This window comes from Diceros bicornis, chromosome 4, assembly GCF_020826845.1.
Source record: "Diceros bicornis minor isolate mBicDic1 chromosome 4, mDicBic1.mat.cur, whole genome shotgun sequence".
Classification (NCBI taxonomy): domain Eukaryota; kingdom Metazoa; phylum Chordata; class Mammalia; order Perissodactyla; family Rhinocerotidae; genus Diceros; species Diceros bicornis.
Genome location: NC_080743.1, coordinates 77,190,311 through 77,214,419, shown reverse-complemented (window position 1 = coordinate 77,214,419; position 24,109 = coordinate 77,190,311). Strand labels below are relative to the sequence as shown.

At 41.4% G+C, this 24,109-nt stretch overlaps 2 protein-coding genes across 4 annotated transcripts in view; both read right to left on the bottom strand.

Moving 5' to 3' along the window:
* Positions 1-1,731, bottom strand: part of LOC131404775 (putative uncharacterized protein encoded by LINC00467) — a 53,828-nt gene extending 52,097 nt beyond the window's left edge. For both annotated transcript variants that reach the window (XM_058539805.1, XM_058539807.1), the window contains exon 1: positions 1,642-1,731. The gene's annotated coding sequence lies outside the window, so the exon portion shown is untranslated. The remainder of the gene's footprint in view (positions 1-1,641) is intronic.
* An 8,343-nt stretch (positions 1,732-10,074) lies between these two features.
* The window catches only part of TRAF5 (TNF receptor associated factor 5), a 45,434-nt gene continuing 31,399 nt past the window's right edge, over positions 10,075-24,109 (bottom strand). For both annotated transcript variants that reach the window (XM_058539793.1, XM_058539792.1), the window contains 8 exons: positions 23,877-23,978; positions 21,300-21,464; positions 20,594-20,671; positions 20,189-20,263; positions 17,145-17,237; positions 13,383-13,523; positions 11,807-11,975; positions 10,075-10,880 (listed from right to left, as the gene is read on the bottom strand). In XM_058539793.1, coding sequence (XP_058395776.1) covers positions 10,303-10,880; positions 11,807-11,975; positions 13,383-13,523; positions 17,145-17,237; positions 20,189-20,263; positions 20,594-20,671; positions 21,300-21,464; positions 23,877-23,978 — 1,401 coding nt within the window. In that variant the 3' untranslated portion in view covers positions 10,075-10,302. The remainder of the gene's footprint in view (positions 10,881-11,806; positions 11,976-13,382; positions 13,524-17,144; positions 17,238-20,188; positions 20,264-20,593; positions 20,672-21,299; positions 21,465-23,876; positions 23,979-24,109) is intronic.

The following is a 24,109-nucleotide window of genomic DNA, read 5'->3' as shown; positions in this document are numbered from 1 at the left end:
TTAAATACATCCTTCACACTGATGCCAGACTTATCTTTAAACCTCCAACGGTTCCACACTGCCTACAAGATAAAGGCCTTCCACATCTGGCTTAGCCTTGCCTTTTGAACTGCAGTTCATTTCATTTCCCTAAATCAGGGGTTAACACGTATGCTTTGGGGTGGGTGATGAATCTCCTAAAAATTGAACATAAAATGTGGTATGAATGTGAGTTTTGTTTCCAGAGCAAGGTCCACAACCATTATCAGATGTTCAAAGCGCAAAGAGAAGCCTTCAACCTAATCCTTGTCACTGTAACGTATCAAGAACACACCATAGAGCCTCTCCAGCAGTTTCCCATCTCAGTACAGAGTGATCACTCCTTTCCCTGAACTTAGATTGACAAAATTTTAATGACCTCGCCTAACCTTAACATTTACAGATCAAGAAACAAGTTTAGCACTTAACTATCTTGTCCAAAGTCGCTCCTGCAGAATTTTTCTTCTGTGCAACTGAGTTAGTGTTTATCTGCTATTTGCTTGGTCTTTTTATGGATAAATGTCATATTTCTCCTTGAGGTCAGAAACTAAACCTCGGAGTTCTTTGAAACTGCAATTATCTTTATCGTCTTAGATACACCAGCTGCTCAAACGTTTGCTGAGAACAGCGCTATTGAGAATGAGTCATACTGAGGCAGGGGAAGAGGGCTGATTAATGAGCACTGGGCTAGGAGTACATTTTTAAAGAGGCATAAGCACATTTTGGGGATGAAAAAATACTACACAGCTCAGAGCTTAGATACCTGATAAACTGGACCACTCAAAGGTATGTGTAAAGAGAGCTCTGAGAACGTTCTTAGACAGAGGCCAAATTTCCAGAAACAGGATCGTTCTAGACAGCATTCAGAAAAAGTTCCTCAGAAGCAACTAAAAGGGGGATGCCCAGGTACTGGGGAAAGAGAAAGGGGTGACACCACCAGCTTTGGAGTGGGCTACACAATGGATTCAAATTTCAACTCCATCACATCCAAGCCACCTCGAGCAAATTATTTAACTGTTTCGTGCCTCACTTTTCTGGTTTGTATCTACCCAAGGATTGTGGCGATGATGGAATAAAATAATGCGTGCAGAACGCTTAGGTCAGTGTCTTACTCTTCAGGCACTCTTTCGTTAACTGTCGCTACTATTTACCAAGAGAAGGGGGTTTGGGGAGGGGAGGTGGGGCGCTGCGCTGAGAGGGGTGGCCCTTGGTAGAGACTTTCTTTAGAAGGGCGAAGATTCTGAAGCAGACAGAAAGGGGAGACTCCAAACCGAGCTGGGGGAAGAGGCGGCGGCGGGAGCATCGCCACGGCGTCTACCTAGGGGGGTCCGCGGTAGGAAGAGGAAGAGCGGGGAGGGGTGTCGGACCCAGAACACACCCTCCATAACATACATGAGAAGTCGGCGATCGTTCCAGATTAACGAAGCGCTCAGGGGAAAGGACACATCTTCCGGGGAAACCCTGAGCGCCGGAAGCGGCCCGATTTGGGGAACGGGGGCGGACCGTCCACGGGTGACCGAGAAGCCGGGGAGACTCAAGGGGGTCTGGGGGAAAGGCGGAGGTGGGAAGAAAATGCCGGCGCGACCTTTTCTAGCCACAGCTCCGACTGGGACCGTCACTTACTGGAAACCGCAGGGGAAACGACCTTTTTGGGCGGGCTCAACAGCCCCAGCCCAAGGGTGCTGAGGAACCAAGGTGGCGAACGCCACGGAGCCCGACGCCCGACGTCGCGCGGTGTGGGACGGGGCGGGGCCTCCCAGTGCGGGCGCGTCAGCCGGCCGGAAACGCCCCGCCCACGACACAGAAGGGGGCGGAGCCGACGCGGCTCTTCCGGCCGCAGGGCTTTCCGCTGGGACCGCGGTCGTGCGGGCGGGTTTTCCGCCTGTGGTTTGACTGTTTGCAGAGCGTTTCCGCAGACGTCAAGAACCCCAAAGCGTAGAGCCCGGTTCTGTAGCGTACTGTCACCAAATGACGTTTGTCCGGGATTTGTTTTTGGATAGATTAATTTGCCCAGATTTGATACCAGTGCGGTATTGAGACTTCCCATCCAGCAACGTGGTTATTTCTCTATGAATTCAAGTCTTCCCTTGTTATTCAGGGGAAGTCTTCCAGTTGTCTTGCTGTTTTCACATTTCTTTTTATATTTTTCCCTCGCAGTTTTTGTTGCTGTTTTAGATTGTTTGGTCTTCCTTATGGACTATTACTGCGCCCTAGGATAGTTTGGTTTTCGGTATGCTGATCTATCTGGTTACTTCGCTGAACGTTAGTATTCTAATAGTTCTCTTGGATTTTGTAGGTAAGATTCATCTGTAAGTGACAATTTTGGCTTTTCTCAAGAATCCAGTACAACACTATATAGTAGCCTTAGGGGTACTTCTTTCTAGAAGTTATTTGGATTGCATCTTACCTTTGGTTCATGATGTTTTCTGAAGGTTGCTGGTGGATAATCGTTTTTAAAAATTAAAAGCACTTCGTTCTTTTCCTAGCTTGCCAAGTCGTTTTATTGTTTCTTAATATCAGAAATGGGTGTTGAGTATTACCAGATACTTTCAGAGATGATCATATGGCTTTTCTCCATTACCGTACAATAATAGAACTACAATAATAGATTTTCTAATATTTAGCCATCCTTACATTCCTGGTATGTATTCTTCCAATACGTTGCTGGATGCAATTTGCTGTGTATTTAATTTAGGATTTTTGTGTCTATGTTCGTGAGATTGGCTTATGGTTTTCTTTTGTTGTTGTCTAGTTTTGATATCAGTTTTTGCTAGGTGTCAAAATGAGTCAGGCAGGTTAACTTCTTATTGTATGACCTGGAATAGACACCGCATGTGAATGATCTATTCCTTAGGTTTTGAAGAACTCATCTTTAAAGCTATCTGAGTGTGGTGCCTTTTTAAGAGATACATACTTTTTCCTAGAAAAGTATCCATTTCATCTACATTTTCAAATTTATTGTTATAAAATTGTCCATGGTATTATTAACGTTTTTTGATCTCGTATTGTTCTTATCCATTCTTACATATTCTATTGGAGTCTTTTTTTCTTTTTTTTAATCAGATTTATTGTACCAGCTTTTGATTTTATTGATAACCTCTGTCTTAGAAGTTTTTTCTCTTTCATCAATGTATACGTTCATTAATTTCTTCCTTCTTATTTCTTTGGGTTTATTTTGTTCTTTTTGTAGAATCTTGAGTTGAAAGCTTATTTTCTTTAAAATGTTTAATATGAAATATTACAAACATGTATAAAGTTACAGAGAATAGTATAAAGAACACCTATATACTGACCACCTAACTTTATCATATTTTAGCATTTTTCCATATTTGCTTCAGATTTTAATATTACCTGTTCAGTTAGAGCCCCCTGTGACCCCTTCTGCAATCTCATTCTCCCTCTCTTCTTCCCCTAAATTAACTCCTCCCCTGGATGTGTTATCTATCATTTCCATGAAAGCTTTTATACGTGCTACATATATATGTAGCTATATAAGTAACATATAGTATTGTTTTGTATGTTTTCAAACCTAATATAAATGATACCATTGTGTAACTTGTTTTTGTCACCCAAAATTAAGTTTGTGAAAGTTATCCATGTTGATTCTGGTAGTTCTAGTTTTTTCATCTTAACTGCTGAATAGTATTGCATTGTATGATATAAAGCAATTTATCCATTCTCCTGTTGGTAGTAATTTAATGGTTCCTGATTTTTGCCACTAGAACAGGAGTTAATGGACATTCTTGTACACATCTTGGGCACATGACAAGAAGTTTTAGGTATATGTCTAGAAATGGAATTGCAAGGTAGAAGGGTTTGCGCAATTCAACTTTATTTGATATTGCCAAATTGTTCTCCAGTGCTTACCAGTTTACCCTTCCACCAGCAGTGTAAGAGAGTTTGTGTTGCTCCATATCCATACCATCCCTTGTTTGTTTATTTTTTTCCCCAGTTTTTTGCTATTATAAACAATGCTGGTAGTAAACTCTCTTGGATGTGTCTCCTGGTATACGTGTGCAAGAGCATCTCTGAATATGTACCCAGTAATGGAGTTGTTAGCTGTGTTTTGTGTTAGATATGTATTTAAAAAGCATATACATGTGCCCCCCACATTTGCGATATTTCTCTTTTAATAGTAAAATTTAACTCATTCATATTTACATGTTTGGATTTAATTCTAACTTGTTTTTTCTATGTATCATGCTTCCTGTTGTTTTCTTCTCTTTTCTGTCTTTGATTTGATAAAGTTTCTTTTTCCAAATTTTTTTTTCTCTAGTGTTTTGAAAGTTATACATCCAACTTTTATTCTAGTGGTTACTCTTATGATATTTTAACTCATTTAAATTTATATTTTTCTATAAACATGTAGAGTCGATCAGTACCCATATGAGGCGCTCTTGCATGCTGGTTAAGAGTAGAGCCTCTGGAGCCAACTGCCTGGATTCAAATCCAGGCTTTACCACCTATTAGCTGTGTAACCTCGAGCTTCTTACATAACCTCTCTGTGCCTCATCTGTAAAATGGGGATAAAACAGCATATATCTCCTGAAATTGTTGTGAGGATTAGTGTGTTAATATATAATTAGTGTGTAAAATTCTTAGGACAGTGCCTAGCACATAGATCTCTCTAATCACCAGTTTTTTCCATCTATGAAATGGGCATAATACCTGCCTAGCAGATTTGTTATAAGAATTCAATGCATTATTGTATATATGCAGTTTTGTTTAATACACTGAGCACCTTCTATGCGCTTGAATTAGACATGGTTTTTGACTTGAAGGAATTTATGATCTAGTAAGGGCACAGACATGTAGACACAATTGCAGTATGATGTAACCTTAATACTTTGCCCATGTCCTCTCTTGTCCCCTTCTTATTTATGCTCCACACGGAGCAGTTTTTTAGAACACATTAATCAGATCCTGCATTCCCCTGTCAAAATCATGTCAAGATTCATTAAACTTTGCATAAACCACAAACTCCTCGCCATGACTTCAGCACTGGATTCTGGGCCCTGTTTCCTTTTCTGACCACGTCGAGTTCCACTCTCCCCGCTTCTAATGGACTCCCACCACACTGGCCTCTTCTCGGTTCCTTAAACCAACTCTTATTCCTCAGTGCCTTCTGCCCAGAAGTCTCACCCCACCTGCTCTTCCCATGGCTGACTCATCTTTCGGGTCTCACCTTGATTCAGTCAGGTTCTTAGTTACAAACAGAATCTGCTCTGGCTGAGAAAGGGACTTGACTAATATTATGTATCCCACAGAAGCTCCAGGAAGACCAGAGGCCGGATGTGGGTGCAGCACAGCCAGGTACAAGACCCAGACACTAGAGGCTCGAGTGAAAGTCCACTGCTGCTGCCACCACTTGACACCAAAACCACAACCTCTACAAATACAGTCTACAAAAATAAGGACTGGGCGCCAAGAGCTCTGCCTCTGGTACCCTCACCACCCTCACCACTGGGTAGCCAGAGCTGTGCACATTTCCTTCTTCATCTTGCAAATCTTTCTTGCAAAACAAAGTTGGAATCTTTCCAACTTCATTTTTCAAGTTGAAGTTTCGCATGACAATGCCTGATTGGTAGGACCTAGGTCACATGCCTCTGCTGCAAAGGGGGTCCCAGAGGCACATTTTCTCACAGGAAATTCCTCAGATATTACAAAGGTGTTCAAAAGTGCTGGGCATTCTGAACACACGTCACGTGAACACTAAATATCATGTTCCCTCAGCATAAAGGCCTTGCCTGACGAACCTAAGTATATACATATTCTCCCCACCCCGGCCCCATTATTCTTTCATGGCACTCTGTCATTTTCTTCAAGGCATTTAGTGTGACTTATATTGCTATATATTTATTTGTTCAGATGCCTTATAAATCCTGGAGCCAGAGTCTAGTCTCCACATGGAGTTTCATTCAAACAAGTGTAACTCAGCCAAAAATAATTTTAAAATGTATTTTAGTCTTTAACGTGGAAGAAAAAAGCATCAAAGGGGCCCAAGTCAGTTTCCAACAGTCCCACAGGTTCATACTTCCTTTTCTCTCTACTTTAATTCTCCCCAATCCTGTGTGGATTGGTTTAGCTTTTCTTCATAAATTTTGCCCCTAGGGCTCTCCCTTCAAATGTTTTCTGCCTATTCTCTTATTTTGAGTCGCAAACATTCGGAACTGCTCTGAGAGAGGCATTTTTCTCACGGCACAGGGGAAAAGAGTTGAGAGGCAAAGTCTTTAGCAGACAGAGGCGGCTGGGTACATTCACATATTGATCATTTTGGTTCACCACTTGTGGTTGGCCTCCAGATTATAAGTTTTGTGAGAGCAGGGACAATATCTGTTCTATTTGCACCTCATGCAAAATCTGACAAATATCTAGTCAATTAACAATTGTTTTCTGGGAAAAAGAAAAGTCCAGCAATTGAAGTATAGACAAGGAAGTATACAGCACAAAGCGGGGGCTCTTAGCCTAGTGAAAGGTGGGGTTGGGATGTGCAGTGAATAAGGCTGGTTTGGGAAGGTATCCTGGAGGAGGTGAGAGAATCTTAAAAGGGCAAGAATTCACCAGGCAGAGACAGGAAAGGGTAGAGAAGAGTATTCCAGGTAGAAGTGTGGCGCAAGCACAAATGTCAAAGCTTGGTGTGCTATTGCTAAATGTGAAGTAGGAGAACTGTCAGGAGGTGAGGCCAGAGGGGCAGAGGCAGGCATGGGAGGCCTTGTATGCCACGCCAAGGAGGCTGGGCTTTGTCCTCTGGGTGATGGAGCCTCAGTGGGTGGGGCAGCAGGGAGTCATTCTCACTTATTCATTTTAGAGATATTACCGGGTAGCAGTGTGTGGTTAGATTTGAAAGAGGCAAAAAAAAAAAATAGAACAATTGTGTAGCAAAAAATGTAGGCTTGCAGTAGGGCAGTAGTAGGCAGTAGGGATAAGTAGCAGGAATTGTTTATTTTATTTTTTTGGTGAGGAAGATTGGCCCTGAGCTAACACCTGTTGCCAGTCTTCCTCTTTTCGCTTGAGGAAGAGTGGCCCTGAGCTAACATCTGTGCCCATCTTCCTCTATTTTGCATGTGGGTCGCTGCCACAGCATGGCTTGATGAGCGATGTAGGTCTGCGCCCAGGATCTGAACCTGCAAACCCTGGGCCGACGAAGCAGAGGGAGCCAAACTTAACCACTGCGCCACTGGGCCGGTGCCAGGAATTGTTTAAAGAAATTATTTGGAGGTCAAATTGGCAGGACTGGGTGGGTGGTGAGATAGGGAAGGTGAGGGAGGAATCTAGAATAGTGTCCAAACTTCTGGCTTGGATAATGATGTCATTAACTGGGGGGGAATAAACAGGAGTCATAGGTTGGCAGTAGTGGGGAGAGTGGGAAGATTTCCAAGTGTTATAGTGAAGTGGATTTTAAAGTGCCTGTGGAACTTCTAAGTTTAGATGGTCAGTATGTACTTGGATATATGAGTGCAGCTTAAGGCAAAGGCCAGGTCAGAGAGACAGCCTGAGGAGGGAGCCACATGGGGAGCACTGAGGGCGACTGCTGTTCTCAGGGTGACCTTTGGCCCTGCTGACACGCTTTTCCCTTCCCACCTGCCCTGATACTTTTCTTACCTCTGACCATTCCTTCTCCAAATGCTTTGCAGCCTCCTCCTCCTCTAAAATGTGGGGCTTTCAAGTGATTTCACCACCTGGGTCCCCTACTGTGCACCCATCAAAGCTTTATCTCCAGTTTAGAATTCTTATGTAAGATAAAGGACCACGTCTCCAACCACTTTCTAAGAGAAAAGAGGTAGTCACAGTGTAGACTGATTGTCCAAGGGACCACACAACGGGTTTGTGGCTCTCTGTCCCGTTTACGTGCATTCAAGACTGGCACTGTGAACTGAACCTGACTTTTCCTGTTTCTCTGAAAACATCAAATTTGGAGATCGGGGTCAGAATTCAGATCTGTTAGTATGCATTAATATGTACCCCACCTCCCCACCTTACTTTATTCTTGCACATACCTTTCTCAAGGTTATTAACTCCCCTCTTATGCCTAGTATACTGTTTTCTTTTCATCAGGAATCAAAATCAGACCAAAATGGAAATAAAAATTTAAATCTTACTGATATAGAATAAAAATAACTGTTCAGATCATAAAAGAGGAAAACTACTTTACATGGATTCACTTCTTTAAAACAAAAATCACAGTTCTTACTTTGTGAGAAAGGAGTGCTTTTTACTCTAGAATATCTTGTTCTGTGATCACTGTTTCAAGATGAAGGGACTCTGAACTTGTAATCAAACCACGCCATGACATACTTTTTATGTAGAGAAGTTGGTTAAAACACAAAACCAGTATTTTGATAAATTCACATTAAAATGTTTTTCACCTCAACTACTTAAAACTAGTTACAACAATATGATCTTCTAATCCCAAGGATTACAAAGGGTGACCTTGAAGTTGATTAGAAACATTGAAGACAAACACAGAACCACCTGGGTCTGGCTGTATGGTCTAGAGAAATGCTTCCTGAGTTTGTCTGAGGTGTGTTAACCATCAACTGTACCAGAGTTCACTGGCAGCCACAGTGTAGTTATTTAGTATACTTCTATTGTGAACTTATTTCTTTGAATTTAACTCTTTGTGATGGTTTTTGTAGTATGAGTCTTCAGCGTCTTGAAAATGTCACAGAAGAGATTAAGTTTCAATCATTCCAGAAACCACTGGTATAAATCATGCTACTTCTATCAGGTTAACTGTTCAAAAGTTGTAAGCTGCATTGTCATCACCCAAGTGAACTGCACCCTCAGCCCATGGCACTTGTCCAGTGTGAGCAATGCTCAGTTGCATAACAGTGAATTAGGGCTCAGGAAAACTGCGATTATTTTGGTTAAGCTCAGGCTTATCAAGAGTCAGAAGGACTTGCAACTTGTATATACATCCTCAGACCCCTACAGATAGAGGCATAAGAACATAATCATTTCTGTTCTTCACAAAGTACTCAGGACTTTGACAAGTCAAGTCACAAGTTTATATAAATGCCCATTTTATTACCAATTTATGAAGTCAAAAGTTCTCTCAAAAAGAATAGGAGATACTGTTTTTGGCAGTCAGTTTTGGATGGGAGTATTTCCGACACCCATGGGAAATTGTAATAACTCCCCCTAGGTTTTCAATTCCTCTTATCCATTTATGACAGTTTCTCCTTCATGTACTAAATTCTGCCCATCCTCACATTAATTTACTATTATTACCAAAATACCTTTAAACTATTTGTATACATATACATGTATATATTCAGTCATGTGTTGCTTAACGACAGGGATACGTTCTGAAAAATGTGTCCTAGGCGATTTTTGTCATTGTGTGAACATCATAGAGTGTACTCACACAAACCCTACTACGCACCTAGGGTATATGGTACTAATCTTAGGGGATCCCCGTCGTATATATGGTCCATCGATGACTGAAACATCGTTATGCGGTGCATGACTATATATATTTATTAAGTTGAACCTTATGAAATTGCTAATATTCGAACATTTTTTACCTATGAAAAGTTTTTTCACATGGTTGAACCTAATAAAATCTGAACTTCAGTTGGATGGCTATATCTCCTTATATATATACTATGCAGTATTTTTTGCTTTACTTCAGCAGAGAGAATGAAAACGCTTACTCCATTCACCAGTTCCTGTGCAGCCTTGCAATCTCATGCTTGCTGACTACTGATAAATTTCATGAAAATAGAGATATAGTAATTTCCACAAATTTAGTATGTGACCAAAAAAAGTCTGATCCAAACAGGGCATATTATCTTTGTAAGTATACCACCCATCTACTTAACTGGAACAGCCTACCCTAAAAAGTGGCTTTTGCAGGTACCGTCAGGTCTAGAATCAGCAGACCAAATAATAAAATACCAAAGCATTTTCAATTGGGAATTCTATCTCTGTGTCCTCAATAACATTTGACTTTATAGAATACCTACCCTGAGATCCCATGCTACGCACCAGTAAAAGAGAGATGCCCCAGACTTTGCTTTCAAGAAACTGAACATCTTTTAAGAGATATAAAAATATAAATAACAAAAGGATATCATAAATGTTTTAAGTTTCAAACTGGAACAGGGTAAGATGTAAAAAGAAGAGAGCACTTGAGAAGTTTTAAGCTGACTTCAAACATTAAGGGCAAAAAGCCAAATACAAATGTGTGCCGAGGCTAAATTCAGTCAATATGAGAATCGAACGTGTCCCCCTCCGTGTTTCTGCACCCAAGAAGTCCTTTTATCACCCTAGAAACAGTGACTAGAGATCTTCCAGGTCAGTTAAATCCACAGCCACTTTCAAGAACAGGGTGTCATCTTTAATGTAGGTGTTCTTGGCATTCTCCAAAGTGGAATGAGCCACGAAGCGGGGACAGCCAGAGGCAATGTTCATCTCCCCATCGGGTCGTTTAAAGCTGCTGCTATTGGGGTCAGCCTTGAAGGTCTCCATAATGTGGTTCTTTTTGCCACTCTGGTCCAAAAGCATCAGGGTCACCCTCTGCCTGAACGGCCACTGCAACAGTGAGTCAAACTCCCCTCGCATCACCACAAAGTACAGCGACAGGTGCGTCCCCTTCCCGGATCCATCCCCATTCAGGTATGCTCTAGCACAGAGCCGGTAGCCACACCGGCTGGTGTAGAAGGGCTGGCTGAAGACGGATACCGTGTGCCCGTCCAGAGCCTCCCTCTTCTTCATCTTGTAGTCTGTCACCTTCCAGATGAGCTTTCCATTATAGCAGGCACCTTCTAGCAGTTTAAATCGTTCTTCATTTTTGTTCAGCTGTGCTTTATGAATATTAATGTGGGCATCATGTTTGTTAGTCTCTCCTTCCAAAACAACTGCAAAGAAAAAAAAAAGTTTCCGTAGGCCTTAAAATTATCTTTAGAATTTTCCCAAAGTGGAATTTGTTATCTGAAGACAACCGATAAAATTCTGACATCCTAAAGATGAACGAAATTCAGTGTCCACCAATGGACCATTTGTATTTTTTTTGTGTGTGTGAGGAAGATCAGCCCTGAGCTAACATCCATACCAATCCTCCTCTTTTTTTTTTTGCTGAGGAAGACTGGCCCTGGGCTAACATCCTGCCCATCTTCCTCCACTTTATATGATATGTAGCCACAGCATGGCTTGACAAGCGGTGCATCCGTGCGTGCCCGGGGTTCCGAACCCCAGGCCGCCGCAGTGGAGCGCGCGCACCGGGCTGGCCCCGGACCATTTGTATTAATAATATTAGTGAATCGCATGTCTTGCCAAGAGTGGCAACCAGGACACCGGAAGGCGTCCTCTTAAACTGACGCTCCCCAAAGTGTAGACAAGACACACTCAGCATTCAACTAGCATGTGTTAGCACGGTGAGCCCCACCACTTTCTAACTAGGGCTTTTAAACAGCCAAACCCTTTTATATTTTTCTGTACTTAAAACAATGTTCCCCCCACTTCTCTCCCTTAGTTTTCTCATTATTTTCCACTCTCCTTAAAAACCATCACTCCCTGTTCTTGGAACGTCCTGGCCCATTTCCACCCCTTGCCTGTTCTAGCCCCTGCTCGTGGCCCTCTGTCATTTTTGCCTGAGTGGCCAGAATCTCATGCTGTTCTGTTTCGCAAATACCAGATTCAACCACTGTTTATCCTGGACAGCTGTGACTCTCCATTTGGCCAGGTGTTTGCTTGTTTCACCAACACGTGCAGACAAACGAGTCACCAAAAAAGAATAACATTCTCTTCTGAGTATATTATTATAAGAGTAAAATATTAGACATACCTAATCTTTGATCATTGGTTTCTAGCAGGGTAATTTTCTGTTTCACTGTATCAATCGCTTCCACCAAAGGCCTCAGATCAAATTTATTTTGTTGCTGGTTAGCCATTTGTAATAACTGACGCACTTGAGCTTCTAGCCAAGTGGACTTGTCAATGTGACTGGCAAGAACCTTTCAGTACAAAATGGATCATAATGTCAAAAAAAACTTAGTTAATATCTTAATAATTCACTGAGATTTAATTTTTTCAACTCAAACATTTCACAATTAATTAATCAATTAATGAAATGAAAAATGCACAGTCCAGAAGAGAAAATTCAGTGAGGATCACAGACAGATGAGCCACTAATATCCTCCTTCTCCTCCCTATCCCAGCTCCTGTTCCAAATCTTTGACCTTCTCTTCATCTCATTTTTACTCCTTTCTTAATTTCTCTCCACTTGGTTCTCTAACCTGTCTTTATATCTCTATTCTCATGTTCTCTCTCCTCTTGCTTTATCACTTTCTTCTCTTCTTAGAAGCTCTTGATTCACTCCTTCTCTGCCAGAAGGCAGAGAATGAGCTGGAAGTAGGCCCACCTCTTCTGGCCTGGGCACTACAGGTGGTACAGAAGTGCCCTGAGGCAAAGTCTGAACTTCTGATTGCTCTCTTTAGATGGAATAGATTAAATAAAACTACGACTATATTTCTCCTCCACTCTTGCCTTCAGTACCTTAACTCTGACTGGTTTTTGTGTTAGAAAAAGGTCAGAATTGAGTTTGTAACATATGATGGACTTCCTTTTTTCTACATATATACACACACCTATTGGGCTAACGGAGTATGGGAATTATATGGCCTGCATGTTCTGGGATAATCCAAATTTCAAAAATATTGCCCATACCACATGTCTTAAAGTCTTTTTCACTATAAATTTTATAATCACAATAAAGACATTATTCATTAGGAATTAGTTTATGGTTATTTATTATTTACAAAGTAATTTTTGCTGTATTTTAGTGATGTTTAAAGCATTTTCTTCCCAAAGGAATTAATAGTTTCATTTTGTTGACTACAAAAGGCAGAACTATAGATGCTCTCAATGAATCTGCAATCAAGTGTCTAATATTGGCCCAACATTAATTAAAACCCCAATTGCCATAATTTATTTAAAAGTATTATATCAATGTTAAATTTACTGACCTTGTAAATGCACAGGGGTTATGTAAAAGAAGATCTTTATTCTTATGAAATACATACTGAAGTAGGTAGGACTAAAGGGCCATGATATATACTGCTTACTCTCAAATGGTTCCGCAAGAACACACACACACAGACACACAGAGAGAATGAATGAATGATGAAGCAAATGGGACAAAATACTGACAAGGAGTGAATCCACCAATGATGAAGCAAATGGGACTAAATATTGACAATGGGTGAAGCTGAATGGAGAATATACAAGTGTTTTTTGCACTATCTTATTCTTGCAGCTTTTCTGTACATTTGAAATTATATCCATTTAAAAAGTTATAAGAAAAACCCTCACTGTCAGTTGAAGGCTAAATCTTGGCCATGAATAGAAAGGCCCTTTCTCACCTGGATGTTTGAGAGGAAGCTTCCATTTTTGCCAAACAGCTGTGCAAACTGCTTGAACTCCTTTTCAAATTTATTTACAGTTTCTGTTAGCTGCTGGATTTTACTTTCTTTCCGTTCTAGGCTCCTATATAAGTCAGAAATCTAATAACAGGAATGTGAATGAAGTCATTTAAATGCATGCAGACAAGTTAAAATAATTTAAATACAGTTCTAGGAAAATATTGCAGGTAAGAAAGTGTTTCTAACAAAATATTTACAGGTAGATTCCTATATAATTCTAGGAAAATATTTGCAGCTGCTTCAAAAATACCAGATCCACGATTTCTCATGAGCCTTTTCTATACCTAACCCACTATGATGGTACATCTAATGACAGTGACATCACTTGACTGAATTTACTGAACTGGTCCTCTTCCTTCATTCAGTATGCAGTTATTAACCAGAGTACTGATCACCCTACCACAATAGATGTTATATGCACAGTATCGATGGTAATGGCTGAAATCTGCTGAATGTCTATCATACCCTTATATTCATTAGCTCTTTTAATCCTCAAAGAACTCTATGAGTTGGGTGTGAATATCAGTCCCATTTTACAGATGAGGAAACAGAGGCAGAGAGTTTAAGTAATCTGCCCAGCATATGGCTAGCACGTGGTAGGGAAAACACATTACCCTCTCAGAATTTGTAATTCATTTGAGAGAAATACCAAAAACCTAAGAGTGATCCTAGACAACACTTTTCTCATCCTCACATCCATTCAATCAATAATTTTTGCCAACTTGAACTCCTAACACACAACAAAACAACTCTCACATCTATTTCTCATTTCATCTCATCTTGTTTCAGCCTTCCTTATTTCTCACCTGGACTACTACAACAGCTTCCTAAGTGGTCCTAAACTATCCTTCACACACACACACCAGAAGGGAAGCTCTATGGATCCCATGAGCCACTGGAACCCCAGCAACTGGCCTGGTACCTGGCAGTTCCAGGTTAAATGATATATTCATTACATGGAAGAATAAATATGCTCTCCCTGTCTTTAATCTTGTTTTCCTCCAATTTATACTCCATACTGTGACCAGAGTAATATGAAGAGACAGATCTGGTCTTGTCACCCCCTACTTAACCATCTCTAGTGGGCTTCTTTTACAGGCCATACCGGGCCCTACAGGATCTGCCCCTGGCTACCTTTTTAGCCTCATGCCCATTCATGTCCCATATATGCTCAGCCCAGCAAGATTACACAACTTCTACTTCCCATCAGGCCTTGCTCTTTCAGACACTTCCAACTTCATCTAGAAACTACTGCTTTTTAAGCCTCCACTCAAAGGCATATCCTCTCAGAAATATTTCCTTACTAGTACCATCTACACAGACCACCTCTCAAATTCCAAGACACCCTGACCATACTCTAGTGTATAACTTATCTCATTACTCTTATTGGTTTTTTTGGTTATTTTGGTCTTTTTTCTCCACTAAATTTTTGAGGCTACATCTCACTTATTTCTTTATCCTCAAAGCCTAGCACAGTGCCTGGCACGCGGAGGGCATTTGACCCACATTTTATGAATGAATGCACAAAAGCTATAACAACCATCTGATCTCTGGCCCCAGAATCCTCTATTAAGACCCTGAGAGCTGATTTCCACCTAGGCGCCAGACATATCTCCTGACCAAGAGCAAACTCAGTGTCTCCTCTCCCCTCCATCTCTAACCTGCTCCTGTTCTTGTAGTGCCCATTTCAGCAATAACACTACCGTGTTCCCTGCCTTCCAAGCTTACAGCATGCCATTCCACCCTCTGAATGTCTCCCAATGCCCTCTCTCCATCCCCACTGACACAGCCTTGGTTGAGCCTTCGCCATCACCATCACCACCACCACCACCACCTCCAGCATCTTGCATCACCTAATATTGAAATGCTTATTATGTGCCAGGCACTGTGCTAAGAGCTTAAATATATTATCTCATTTAATCCTCACTGCAACCCCACTTGACAAATGAGTAAACTGGGGAAGAGAGAGGTTAAGTAGCTTGTCCAAACTCATATGACTAGTGTGGAGCCAGTCCTTGAACCCAGAGATTCTGGCTCCAGAGCCCTCACTCTTATCAACTGCCAGGCTCTACTGCTACATTGTCTAGTTCACTACAACATCCTTCCACCTGGTCCCTCTGTCCTCATTCTTGTATCTCCCACTATCCATCTTCCATGCTACCACCAGATGACTTATTTTTTAAAACCAAACAAACAATTAGTTGGCCAAACATTTTCCAATTTAAAAGCCTCCATTAGCTCCCTATTACTGACAAACGTTAGTTCAAACTTTGGGTCCTTGAATCCTTTCTGAAACAAGGCAGAATATGAGTGAATAAAAAGAATAATTGAATGCACAGTGTTCAAAACTTCTTAGTTTACATGGAAGGCCATTTGGATTCAACAGACCAGTCTCCAGTCATTCCCTGTCTCACACTCAGGCATCTCTCCACTCCAAAACCCCATTTTTTTGAACCATCAGCCTCTCTCATGCCTCCCTGCCTTGGCACAAACTTTCTCCCTCTGGAATGTCCTTTCTACAACATTTAAACAACAGAACTTCTTTTCCTTCAAGAAGGCAGCTCGGATGTCCTACCTTGAAAGACTTTCCCCAACTCCCCTGGAGTAAACGTTGCAGCCTCTGTACCCCACACATGGGGTACCCTCATAGCATGTCCTTTGAGGCACAGAAACTTATCTGTTTACATTTTTGTGAATTCTTCAAGGGTACAGGCTGTGTCTTCCTCAACTCAGTGTCCTTAGCAACTAAGATTGTACCTGACATATGGCCAGTGTTTGTTGAATGAATGGATGGATGAATGAGGCAACTGATACAGAAAGAATTTGGGTATGGTTACGAGGCAGCATGCCTTCTATCCAAGCTACAGTTTAATCATTCTTACTAATTTTCTCCAGGATCTGACCCTGGAACTCACACACCGCTTTAATATGGACTCAGATATAATAAAATAGTCTGCAGTAGCAAAATTTAGCTCCTTCTCTGCAGATGGATCATCTTCTTCCCTATATGGGCTTGAAAACTCTGATCCTCTGAGATTTCTAACAAAATAATTAACTTTTATAATTACTCCATAGAATCAGCATTTATTGAGGTCCACTATGAATACTCTAGGGACTATGGCAGGCGTATGCACGCATAATTTCACTTGATAATCGCAACTCAGTAAAATAAATACGTACGTATGCATTTATCAGGTTGCAAAGCTTCTCAAAAGTAGGAGTTAAGACTTACCACAAAATATATAAAACCCATAGTGCCTAGAACAGATAGTCATGGTAATACTGATTTAATTTAAAAACCTCAAACACCTACTAGGCATCTACTAGGCGCCAGGTATTAACCAAAAGGTGTATGGATAGACTGCAGAGAGGCAGTGTGGCATATCACGGGGAGGACTGGACTGAGAATCAGGGGACATGGGTTTGAGATTGAATTAGGCCACTTACAAATTACAAACACATCCAGATTTCTTTGAGCTTAGTTACTTCATCTGCTGAATGAGGAGGCTGGACTCAAAGATCTCAACGGCACCTTCCAGTTCTAATGTTCTATAGTCCTATGAGTTTCTCTGGCTGCTTAGTAGAAAAACATCTACCTGCAGTCAACTTACACTGACACAGAGGAGACTATAAGAATACCAACAATAGCAAATCCCAGCAATTCTGCTGCCTCTCATTATATTTGAACCCTTGAATATTTACCTGTTTTTCTAACTGGAAGTTCTTTTCTAAAACCAGAAGCATGTGGTCCCGTAAGGCTGAATGCTCATGCTCCCGCAGGTTCCCCCGTTTATCCTTCAATATGAAGAGAAAAATAAGTTAGGTTGTTGAAAGGCTCCAAAAATGAAGGTGTTGGTGGGATAGTCTGCTAACGCAGAACTCTAACAACTTTGCTCACTTGTCTCAAGGTGGGTTGCAGGAACAATGACCCCTCCTGGTCCCAGCTTTAAGATTGCACAGTACCCATGAGACAATTTTAAACTTACAGGGAATTAGGCCACTATCAAAACTGATAAATGCTGATTTCCTTCCTCACCCTGGCAATAGATGACTGTGGGTTAAGTGTAGTGATTATCATCTCTCGACTATTCCCATATAAAACCTATCTCCTCGGTGAGTTAGTTCCAGATCAGTTTTAAGCCTAGGTTAGTTCTCCCTCTTACCAAGCACATTTCTATGCTGCCTTCTATCACTGTCCTGCTATCACGGGCCAAAGGTATGCAACCTAGTCGTAATTTCAGCCCATGCAAATTTGTTGCCCTCAAAATCAAATAATATGTTTGCAAGAAGAAAGGTTTACTTCTTCCCTGATCATTAGAGTATCCAATTGCAAACTTCCAACATTACTAGTAAATGTTAGGTGTTCTAGTTTGGTGGATACCAGGGGGAAGGGAGTTGGAGGGTGGGCACAAGGGTGAAGGGGCACATTTATATGGTGACTGACAAATAAAATGTACAACTGGAATCTCACAATGTTATAAACTATTAGGACATCAATAAAAAAATACTAAAGAAAAAAAAGAAACTGGTAAAAAAAAATTGTTAGGAGTTTTGGGTGATCTGTGGACTCTAAACAAACATTTATCATCAATTTTCCTTCAGTTTAGGGTTGGCCCCTCTTCCAGAGAACAAGTCCCATCCTCAGCTCTGGTACTAAGGTAAGTTCTAGAATATAATCCAACTGGAAGTTTGGGCCCAAGTGTAAAGAAGATTCCTTTCAGAGCCGTTTTCTCTCCATCACCACCCCCAATTCCCAAGTCTCACTCACCAGAGTCAGGGAAGATATATACACATTTTTAACACAAAGAGATCATACTATATTTAATTCTTTAAAACATACACCTCATTCTTTTTATCAGATGCATAGTGTTCCAAAATATGAATATATAATTATATAGTCGGCACTTTAGTGATGTACTTATAGGTTGTTTTTAGTTTTTTGTGTTTTTTTGATATATAAACATCTTTGTGTGCGTATGTGTTTGAATATGTGTGTAATCATTGCATACTTATGAAAAGATGTCTGTGAAATAAATTTCTAGCAGAAGTGCAAGGTCAATGTGTGGGTTCACTTTTTATTTTCATAGTTATAACCAAATTGCCCTCAAAAAAGTTGTTTCAATCTTTGACAATTTGATGGTGAAAATTATATTTCTTTTTATAATTTACATTTATTTAGGAGTGAAATTGAGTGTCTTTTCTTACATCTATTAGCCAACTGAATTTTTTTCTGAAAATGCCTATATATTGCTTTGTTTATTTTTCTATTAAGTTAAATAAGCTATTTACAGGTATGAATTCTTTGGAATATATTAAGAAAAATAGCCCCTTCTTTGTCTCATCATATATTGTAGATACTTATCTCCTGTTTGTAGTTTGCCATTTGACTTTATTTATGGTATTTTAAAAAATCATACAGCAGTTTTAAATATTTGTAGTTAAACTTATCAAAATTAAGGCTTCTGGTTTTGTGTTAATCAAGAAAGGCCTTCTTTATTTCAAGAATAAAAAGAAAACTCACTCATCTTTTTTTTCCTAGTATTTTTATAATTTTTAAAATAAACTTTTTATTTTGGAGTAACTTCGATTAACAGAAAATGTGGAACAATACAGAACATGATATATTTTAATGCCTAAAACTTTGATCCATCTGGGATCTGTTAAAAAGACTGAGTGATCAAACTTTATTTTCTTTTGTTTTTAATTTATTTTATATAATATAGTGAATAATACTTTTATTTTTATTTTTTATTTTTTTGTGAGGAGATCAGCCCTGTGATAACATCTCCCAATCCTCCTCCTTTTTTTTTTTTTGCTGAGGAAGACTGGCCCTGGGCTAACATCCGTGCCCATCTTCCTCCACTTTATATGGGACGCTGCCACAGCATGGCTTGCCAAGCAGTGTGTCGGTGCGCGTCCAGGACCCGAACCGGCGAACCCCGGGCCGCCGCAGCGGACCGTGCGCACTTAACCACTTGCGCCACCGGGCCGGCCCCTGAACAATACTTTTAAAGGTATTTAAAAGGTAACAAATTACACTTTAAAACATGATTTCAAATGAATTTTGTTTCCAAATACTTGGTGATGGGGGGAACCATAAAACCAAGGTTTGTAATCATCAGAAGAGTGACTCCAGAAGCTCCCAAAACCTGGCAGTGGCAGTGGAGTCCGAATTAGAAATAATGACTATGATGGTTAATTTTATGTATCAGCTTGGCTAGGCTACGCTGCCCAGGTGTTTGGTCAAAACTAGTCTAGATGTTTCTGTGAAGGTATTTTATAGACTGACATTTACAGTCAGTTGACTTGAAGTAAAGCAGGTCACCCTCCGTAATGTGGGAGGGCCTCATCAGCCCAGCTGAAGGCCTTAAGAGCAAAGACTAAGGTTTCCTGAAGAAGAAGCACTTCTCCTCAAGAGTACATCGATGCCCCAGCCTGAGTTTCCAGGCTGCTGGCCTGCTCTGCAAATTTCAGACTTGCCAGCCCCCCACAAATCACGTGAGCTAATTTCTTAAAAATCAATCAATCAATCAATCAACCTCTCTCCCTCCCCCTCCCCCCGCCCCATATATATATCTCCTATTGGTTCTGTTTCTCTGGAGAACCCTAACTAATATAATTGCCAGTCTTACAGTTCTCAGAAGTGAATGTCCTTCTGCATCCTGAATGGAATCTAAGAGTAGAATGAACTTGCCAAGCGAAGTATACAATCGAACGTAGAGGCAGGAAAAAAAGGTATTCCATACCTTGACAGGACAGCCATAGTGCTTGAAAGGACAGTCTTGTTCAGCTTCAGGACACACAGCAAGGTGTTCATCCACCTACGAAATGGACAGCCTCATGCTACAGAAATTCATCACCAATTCTCCAGCTACCTGGTACAACTGCAGCAAGCAGGGAACCAAGGGTGGCTTGGGAAGAAGGGAGGCAACAGAGGGGAAAAAGCCATGCTAAGGCCTGGTGGAGGGAGAGCTACGGTGAAAACTGAAAAGAATTCTCAGGGAAAAGGGAAAGGAAGACAGACACATGGTTATCATGGGTGTAATTTAAACCTTGGGCCTCTGCCTATGGCATTCCACCAAACACACACCACAATGATTACTAAAACTTTATCCTATGTAAAATCTACTGAGAGAATTATTTACAGTTACCTCAGTTCTTGGAATAATCTGCAAACACTTATTGGGACAAGATACCGGGTACTCAGGACACAAGTTTTCCTCATGATTCTGAAAGAGAGAAAGTGATGAAACACAGCCAACCCCTGCTTCCAAGGGGTCCCTTTCGTGGCCTCAGAGTGTTCATACATATGTCTCTTTGGGGATCTGTGTTATGTGGCTTACCCTCTACAGGAAGGTATGGCCTAGTTCCAAAAAGGATTATAGATGGCTGCTTTCTTGGTATAAATCAATTCAATTTCCCAGTTATTCCAAAAGAAGGTCAGAGGGGACAGGATTCACAGAGGGCAGACTGTGGGAGTCATCGTATGGCTCCTTCGGCACATGTAAAAGGTACCCCAGGCTCTCTTTTTATGCCTACATCCTGCCCCTCCAGTTAGATCCCAGCATCCTGAGAACAGACAGTATCGTCACCTCCTTGTGACCCAGCATCTAGCATCACTCCTTGCAAACTCACACTCAGCAGGTGCTCAAATGATATTTTTGCCAATGATGAATGAATAGAGTCCTACCAACAAGAAGGTTTTTGGCTTTTTACAGAACTCTCTGATCAAGTCATTCTTTAGACCTATTTCTGTACAAAAATAAATCCAGAAATGTGCCCCTGGTACCCTGTCTGATTCACTGTGACCACTCAGGTGTAATTTAGTCCCATAAAGATGATTTATTTTCTTTTTACCTGTAGATTGATTACTACCACATCCTTTTTGCAATAAAGGCATTTTTCTTCTCGAAACTGGCAGTATGCACTCAAATGCTCTTTCAGATTTTTCCGAAGGACTGGTTCCTGACAGTGCTCATTAGAACACTGCACAGCTTGAAATAAGCACTGCTGAAGGTGGTCCTGCAACAGATAACAAGAGGCCAGTGGGAGCCACTGACCAGGACAGCGGGAGGGGGAGCCAGCAAGAAGGCCTAGAGAGGGAGGGAGGACACTGGGGGCAGCTGGGCAGAAAGGACCGCAGGACAGGGCAGGCAGCCTCTGCCCACATGTTCTCAGCAGAGGCCACCCCTGCCTCTGCTGAGGAGAGGACACGGAGAGGGCTGCTTGGACCGAGCCTGTGAAAGCCAGCCTTGTTTGGTGGGAGTTAGGAGGACAGGGGAAGACGGGTGAAGAAGGGAGCACGCCGAGTTTATTTTAGATTATCTAGTAACGTATTCATATTCTCAGGTTAGTTCTTAAATATTTTCCTTTGGCTTGCCAATTAATTTACCAGTTCTTCAAGGACATTTTTATTTCTTTTGTGTATCCTCCATCCCTACTCCTAGCACAAGTACTAATCGCTGCACAGTAGATGGTAAAAGCCAGGACAGAGGAAGAAGGAAGAAGAGAAGGCATATCCTAAGTACATGAAGGAAGGGAAAGGATTAAGGAAGAAGAGAGGGAGAGGAAGCTGTTCCTGAAGTGATAAAGATAAGGCGACAGAGGAAACACAGGATCACAGGCCCAAGAGAAGCTGGGAATGGTCCGTCTTGTAAAGTCGGGAAATGTTCTTAACCAGAAGATGAGAGAATGATGACATGGACAGTGTTCATTCCCGTGTTCTTCATGTTATAGATTTTTAAAAGCAGGAACATCTTAATAAAACGTTTGGAGCACGTGCAAAAATTGCGATGCTGACAAGTTATCAAAATCCTAGTGAGCTTATCTCCCTGCAGGATCCTTAAAACAGGGTTGGCAAGCTATGGCCCTTACGCCAAATATGGCCTGCTACTTGTTTCTGGAAATAAAGTTTTATTGGAGAACAGCCACACCTATTTGTTCACATATTGCCTATGGCTGCTGTCCCTCTGAAACGGTGGAGTTGCATAGTTGTGATAGAGACTGTATACGGCCTGCAAAGCCTAAAAAATTTACTAGCTGTTCCTGACAGAGACAATTTGCTAACACCTTCTCTGAAGGAGAAAAGAGCCAACAGTTTTCCTATGGGAGATAAATATTATAGCTATTCTCTTTTGCCTCTAGTAATAAGAAACAAATAGTGACAACTGAAATTCACATCATCTCCAAAATTCATCGATGCTATCCCTCAACTCTCACCAAAGGAGTCAGCATTCATCAAGACTCTGCTACCTGTGAGATCCTCCACCTTACCACACAAGGCGAAGTGGGGAGAGAGAGAGAACAGGGAATGAGGAGAAATAGAAAGAAACCAGCCACTGTTGTCTAGGAGCTGATGATCTGGTCACTAAAGCTGAACAGTAGCCCCTTTGAGCCTCATTTCCTTTTCAGGCTTAGCGACAATGAAGTTGGAAAAGAGGCCCTGCTCTGTCTACCTGACTATCAAAACAAGCTGCCAGGACTATCACAGGAAAACACAAAAAAGTTCTGTGAACCTCCAAAGAAATCCCTGGGGTAACCAGGAAATCATTTACACATTTATAAGCTCAGCGCCTGGGGGGTTTAGAGGCATGATGGAGACAAAAGTCAATCAGCTGCACTACATTCCAAAAGGTGTGGGCAGAAGGGGAAAATTTCAGCAGCCTCCAAGCAATTCCCCGGAAGCTAGAGATGCCTGTGTCTTATTCATTCACGGTGCGATCCAACCTGCTACGGGCCTGCCATGGAGGGCCACATTTCCAGCTGCGCATCTAACAACCTTCCCCAGCTGGACGGAAGAGCAAGGTGGGACAGTTTCATTTGAAAGGAACTCGATTCCCCTTCACTTCCCCTCCACCTCGTTTGTTTGCATCTCTTACCAATGCCTTGAAACTACACCTAGTTTAAACTACACCTAACTACAACCTAGTCCTGTTCTGGTCTGTGTTATCTGCCTTAGTTCATAAACTCAAGAGGCCAGGGCCCACAGCTGCTGGGAAACACCCGCCCCAGCACCTGCAAATGCTTCTGGGCAGGGACCCTTACAATCATGTCTTTCTGCAGTCACACCCTGGCTCCCACCCTAGGGACCCCAAATCCTTCACAGTTCCCCCTAAATGACATGTCCTTGCCTGATGGTTCCTTTTGCCCAGCATGTCCCACATCTCTTTTAGATCAATGTCCCTAACCCACAATTTAAGGTCTAGCATACATAGCAAGTCCTCCATGCGTTCCATACAAAACAAACTTTTTCACTCACACCTTAGCCCTTGGCATGCTGCACTGTAGCCTACTGTACTGCCAGACAGGAATTGTCTGAGGGCAACCCCAGGAATCCCCCTACCCTGCTTAGCCCAGGAACTGTCACATAAAGGTATTCAATACATGTCACTAGAAAAAGGGTAAAGGCAAATATTGTTCTCGAGTAATACCAACCTGGTATCGTCCCAGAATAATCTTGGCATTACATCCAGGAGCATTTTTGCAATATACATATAAATTGAGGACTTCCCTTTTGCAGCAATTGTCTTTAAACACCTAAAAGATAAACATAATAGGTCTCATATATTCCAAAGCTTTAGAGCAACGTGAATGAAGCTATTATTAATTTGGTCTTCAAGTACATCTCAAAAGTCGGGTGGAAATTTCCAGACAGTGGTTGGAATGGA